This window comes from Periplaneta americana, chromosome 17 (assembly GCF_040183065.1).
Source record: "Periplaneta americana isolate PAMFEO1 chromosome 17, P.americana_PAMFEO1_priV1, whole genome shotgun sequence".
In the NCBI taxonomy this organism is placed as follows: Eukaryota; Metazoa; Arthropoda; class Insecta; order Blattodea; family Blattidae; genus Periplaneta; species Periplaneta americana.
The window spans coordinates 82,861,052-82,867,284 of NC_091133.1; the positions used below are offsets into that span (position 1 = coordinate 82,861,052).

The 6,233-nt window shown below is 34.1% G+C and overlaps 1 protein-coding gene across 1 annotated transcript; it reads left to right on the top strand.

The window, feature by feature from the left end:
- Positions 1 to 831: 831 nt before the first annotated feature.
- Pfdn1 (prefoldin 1) lies at positions 832 to 5,089 on the top strand. Its single transcript, XM_069817012.1, has 4 exons — positions 832 to 1,026; positions 1,489 to 1,611; positions 2,921 to 3,049; positions 4,348 to 5,089. Exons 1-4 carry the CDS (start codon positions 994 to 996, stop codon positions 4,444 to 4,446), a joined length of 384 nt encoding a protein of 127 aa, XP_069673113.1. The 5' UTR covers positions 832 to 993; the 3' UTR covers positions 4,447 to 5,089.
- Positions 5,090 to 6,233: the final 1,144 nt, after the last annotated feature.

A 6,233-nucleotide genomic window follows, 5' to 3' on the forward strand; every position in this document is an offset into this window, starting at 1 on the left:
GTCATCACTGAACCTTATGTAACACGACTCCTATTCCCCATGCTAATCAGTCCGAAATTGGCAAGTCCTGATTTTCCAGGTTTACGGAAAGTAATAGCTGATTCCATATTTGTGGGAAGTAGAGAAACTGTAGAGCAATATTTTAAGTATGGTTAAAATGTGAAATTATATTAAAAGGAAGATTCTGTAGATGTGATTCGTGATACCACATGTGCCAGGTATCTGCGAACTTCTGAAACAGTGTATTTGTGCTACATGTTGTATTGAGCAATGGTATATTTTATAGTGATGAGGCTTGCAGACATGCTCAAGTTCATCTGCTAGACACCTGCTTTTTCATCATCAGAGCATGGATAAAATTTAATATATTTATCCATGATCAGAGTATGAAAGGCCGTTACTGCTTGAAATTGTGAAATTAGCATATTCCCTGTAAGGGGACGAATTATTTTCCAGGGCATATTGAATTCCTGTGTTATGCGATACCATGCCTAATTTTTTTTCTTTAAATTTTGGCTAAGATTTTTTAATCTAATAGCCTTAATTGGAGAACTGCATTGATCTGAATTTAATTCATCAAGAATGTGAATTTATTTTACTGTTAATTTAGGAAAATTAATGGGGGGGGGGGGAGGGGAAAAAAAATCAGTATCTTGTTCACTAATTTTTAAAAAATGGTGTTTGTTGCTTAGGCCCTATTCGCTTGCAAGTACAATACCCTATTGGCAGATGGCAGCACGCATATACATCGACATCATCTACATCTGCCGGAGATTTCTTGAACTACGTAATCAAAAGATTTTTCTCATCAATAAAGCTGGAGAGAAATTTTGTAAAATAAATGAGAAAGGACGGCCTGAAGAGAGGGAAATTCATAAATGTAATTTGACAACACTGGACACATCTGAGAAAGGATATTTTAGTGAAGTGTTTCATTTTGGTTGTGTCGTAAAAAGTTGATTTTTGAATAAGTGAAATCAACCGTTGTTAAAAATGTCTAAAGCAGTAGACTTGGAATTGAAAAGGGTAATTAAGTAATAACTGTGGATAACATTATAATGTTATATTGTGATTCAAGTCCACAATTTTTTTGTTAATAGGGCCTAGGTTATGGAAAATCCCTTGAAGATATGTATTAAACAAGATTAGTTACACAGCCGACATGGCTGGTGAGGATTGAAATTTATTGGATAATAAATTTGTTGATCCTCTTACATCATTTCCCTGTGTTTTATTTGTCTATACACTAACAAACTTAACCTCACCTCGACTCTCATCACCTCACCGCATTAAGTATTATTAAACAATTACACATTCATAAGTAGGTCCAATTATACTGGATGGCTACATTACCAAACAATTTTACCCACTTTTCTATTGATGTTACTAGACGTAGGTTGGTCATGCAGAGGTAAGTGATCCAGTGATCAATATTGGGCATCGAGGAATTTTGTTTTCTATACTATTGTTTTTTTTATTTTCTTCTAGGCTTTTACTGAGCTTCAACAAAAGATGCTTGAAACAACACACAAACTGAAACTCGCAGATGTTCAGATTGATAATCTGAAACGTTCAATGCAGCATGCTCAACTAACGGAAAAGGAAATATCGGTTTGTATATTTAAAACATGTTAGCCTAATGAGTCAGATTTACTAATGTTGCTCCCGTGATTATTAGTCGCTTCGCAACCATTCACCTTAACACAATAGAAAACGAAACCTAACCTCATTATCTTGATAATTTGGAGAGCAGCTGTCTGCGTATTGTAACGTGATGTTTACTGGCAGATCACAGTGTTGCTTCTCATGGCACTGTCGCCAGCACAAAAAAAAAAAAAAAAATTGAGTGAGGGATTGTGTGTGCAGTCAATTGGAGTAACCTTGTACTCTTTTCTGAATTTTTTTTCAAGTGATTGTTGTGTGTATGTTAACTCGTACATGTAGCCACGAAATATCAATGGGGGTTGAGGACCATTATACTGTATTGTAATCCTTCTATAATCCTTCTTGTATTTACCCTTTGGTTATCACTCTACTCCCTTTTACAAAAGAAAACACTTCCTCTTCCTATTCGAATAACCTCTTTTAAAGGAGTCAGAACTAATCCTTCCTTTATCCCTCACTGCATACCCTATTCTCTTTAACATGTTTCAAGCTGTCCAGGAAGCTGAACAAATCCTTTGTCTTTCAACGCACATAACGAGTAGATGATTTGAGATTTTGTTCTGAACGTATTCTTGGAAGTTTATAGGAGGAAGGGTTTCCTAAATCACCATTTTGGCTATTTTAAAATAACATTTTCTTGGGGAAGTTCTAGTTTTAGGTTCACTATAATCGAAGTAAGGGTTCACAATAAACGGAAATATTAATGTACTTTTTAATGTATGTGGGTCGGGACCACCTATTTAAGTTCACTATAGCCGAATGTTCACTATATCCAGAGTTGACTGTACATATAATTTGAGTATTTATGAACAAATTTTTGGCTTTTTTTTTACAATGCTGTATGTAGTTCTAATGCAGGTAGCCTGACTGACTAATCTTAGATTATGGTGTTAAACTTCGCACGTAGAATATGATGTGTTAATTACATAAAGAAAATAAACGTGTATGTATTTTGCACTCCACTACTTTTAAAACACAACAAATCCAGATCATCTGCGTGTCGTCATAATAACCATAGAAGTTTCTCATTATAGAAGGTATATATTATATTTCCTATGCTATATTTTTAGATATTTGAAATCTTCATGAAAGATGTTCTTGAGGTGAAAAGGAGTGTGCAGTTTAATGTAAAGGGCGAAATTTTGCGAGGAAAATACAATTCTGCCTTAAAAAAAGATGTCTTAAAAATTACACGAGAGATGAAATTACTTGAGTAAATGCGGTAATTTTATATTTAATAATTTTTGTGTTTCAGAGCCTTGATCCAGGAACAAATACGTATGAGAGTGTGGGACGAATGTTCATCTTAACAGATATTCCAGAGGTTTGTAAACATCTACAAACTAAATCTCAAGCCTGCTCTGAGAAAATTAAGACACTTGAGGTAAGTTTAATTACGAATTTACACACATGCACACACCACACAAAGGGTGCTTGGAAGCACTTTGTATCACTTCTTTTTTTGGAAAACTACATCATTTGCGAAAAAAATTTCGTGACCAAAATCTATATAAAGAATCGATTGGTAATACTTCCGTCTCCTGGGACAAAACAAACCAGAAGTAGGGGAATTGGGGTCATCTTTGAATTCTCAAATCAGGTCATGTGAGGTATGTGTGTTTAAATAGAAACAACTTTGCTAAAAGTTTTTTTCTAACTTCCACTCTTCGTTCACGGTATTAAAAAAAATTGTAAGTACAGTATCTTAGTTATTGTGATATTGGAAATGCTTGTTCTCGCACAACTCCCTTCATAAATGCTCAAAATGTCCATCAGCCTGTGATAAACAACGCTGTTATCTTTCTTATGTCCAGGGTTGCTTAGAAAAATTCACTGCTGGGAGACCCACAGGCTGTTCTTTCATGTCTCCTCTTGTTGTTGTACACACCTGGTAGATGATTTCTTTACTTCACCTGTACATCGAATATAATGCACACTGTAATTTTGAGGACACCAAAATAAAAAGAAAAACATTTGCTGGCAAATATAACTGTCCTCCTACGAAATATATAAAGAAGGCCTGTTGTAAGATTCAAAAGAAAAAAAAAAAAATATTTTGTCTCTGCACCACATTCTGTCCCACTTAATTTCAGAATCTAAAATCTTCATCACCATGTCTAAGTTGAAATTCGAATCATCACTGAAATATTTTCTACATCCTCCCAGAGAAAGCTGTCTTCATTACCATATAAGGTACTTCTTTCGAATGTAATACACATTGCATTTTTGAAGGCGGCATTTTTTTCATGTAATTGAGTAGTATTTTGTGCAGAATTATTTCTTATTTCGTTGTGGATATTCTAAGTCCTAACAGCCTCCAGTTAGCCACTACCTTATTCATAACAAGATAACATGTTTTGAATTTAGTAGGCAATCTCTCTCTTTTTTTTTTACAGTTGGTTGCAGTATAGTCACTCGTTTTAAGAAATCAGATTTTCATTATTGAGATAGTAACTTCAGTGAGAATATTGGTTCGTAGATATTTATGTTATTAATGGGTACTAATACAAACAGAGACAATTTTTCTCATAATTATTATTTTCTTCCCAGAAGCTAAGTTACAATATTTGAAGGAATTTAAGGAAACAATTACCTTACTTATTTATGTTGGACCTAATTCATTTAAGTAAACAAATTTTAAGAATGCAATGTAACAATTTGTTTCTGATATCTCACTTACAGAGCAACAAGAGTTACTTAGAAAGAAGCCTGAAGGACAGTGAGAATAATCTACGTGAGATGGTTCAGCAGCGTAAGGAAATGGCACAAGAGTCCAGCTAGATTGTTGTGATCGACACTATTGCTTATCTGACATACTAATATTATTTATTATTTGCACTGTGAAACACTGTTGACTTGAAACAGCTTTTTCTTTCTTCTTAACTTATTTGATTTTTAAGGAATTATAACCATTTTAAAATTGTACATTTTCATGTTTTTTACAATGTTTGTTCATTTGTTGAACTTATTTCCGCTGCTCCATGTGACCGTTTACAAAAATTGCAGAAAGTGAAGACGAAATCGACGTTAAATAGTGAAATTAAACATTTCAAGAAGCTGAAAATATATGAACTCTTTATTGCATTCAATTGTGAATATGCCATCATGTTCAATCATTTTTAATAGTAATAGGTTGATAGGTCAGTGATAAATAATTCTATTTCATAGGATATTTGTTCATATAATCTCATTTGAGAGAACATGATGGTCATAACTCATGAACTTTGATGTGTGGCAAAATGTGGACTAGAAAAACTGAACAATACGCCGTTTGTGTGATAATTTAATAACTTTAATAAAGTGTGTTAAGTTAAACTAAATTTCAGTTTATAGCATTAATTCTTTGAATTGATAGCACAATGTGCAGAAGATAATGAAATAATTCTGAATGATTTCTAGATAGTGAATAAACACTAATACCATATTTACTTGTGTAATTTTCCCCATTTTTTAAACAAAATTCGAAGGAAAAAAAAAAAAAGATGAAAAGGGGGGGGGGAGAAAGGGTTATGCGAAAATAAAATATGTATCTGGAATAAAATGGTCGTAAATAAAATCAAAGAATTCATGTAGACCTAGTAATTAAATTAATGTTCAATACTGAATAATTGCAAATACATATGCAATTTGAGTAATTATGGACACTTTTACAGCTGTTCTTTGTACCACTGAGTGTTTGTTCTAATGTTGGTAGCCTGACCTTGACTGATCTTATAGTCCCGTCACTCTAATTTCCAGCAGCCAATCGCATTGCAGGTCGGCTACATTTAAACGTGTGCGTCTTGTGATTCACTGAGGAAGACGTTATTCATTTCTTAAGGCTCGATAAATACTTAATATAATCGCCCGCCATTTTGGCTCTCGTTGGTGTTCGCAGAAAGCACACGAAGACGTTATTTGCCGCTCAATTTGCTGAATTACAGTGCGTTTGATTTATTATCATAGGAGCTACGACATGATAATGTTTAATGGTGTGGCAAAAAGATTCCTCGTATGATAGCTCGGCAACGAAAGAACAAAAATGGCGAACGATACTACCTACCTACACTTTATAGAGCCTTCACTTTCTAAGACGTAAGCAAAGAGGAGGAATCACGCCGGGAATAACAGCGTTGCGACTATAATTTATGGTGCTAATTTTCGCGCATAAGGTAGTGGTATAAAAATTAACTTATCAATTATGTAAAGAAGATTAATGAATGAAAGAAACTGCTCTCATCAGACAACAAATCCAGATCGTCTTTTGTCGTCAGAGAAGTAATTGACGTTTTCCACTCCTAAAATTTTTTGCAGTCTTTTTCTTCTCCTCCTCCTCCTCCTCCTCCTCCTCCTCCTCCTCCTTGTCATTGTCGTATTAGTAATTGGGACATTTTGCTAAGTGAGTGAGTTTGAAGATAAAAGTTACTTTGGTGAGCACATCCACGTATCTCATCATCATCATCAACATCATTGATTAGGTCTCCTGACTTGTTACGGTTTTACAAAACTTTGTTCTATTTTAAAACTGTTCTCTCCATTGTTTTTGAGATCAGCCAACATTTCGTTTGTCAATAGATTTATAATTTTAC

What these genes read in the sequence shown, in the direction of transcription:
- Pfdn1 (XM_069817012.1), top strand. Translation starts at nt 994, where the DNA reads ATGTCTAAAGCAGTAGACTTGGAATTGAAAAGG. An exon ending in TAGACTTGGAATTGAAAAGG is followed by an intron (nt 1,027 to 1,488) that starts GTAATTAAGTAA and finishes ATTTTCTTCTAG; the next exon opens with GCTTTTACTGAGCTTCAACA. An exon ending in AGAAAATTAAGACACTTGAG is followed by an intron (nt 3,050 to 4,347) that starts GTAAGTTTAATT and finishes TCTCACTTACAG; the next exon opens with AGCAACAAGAGTTACTTAGA.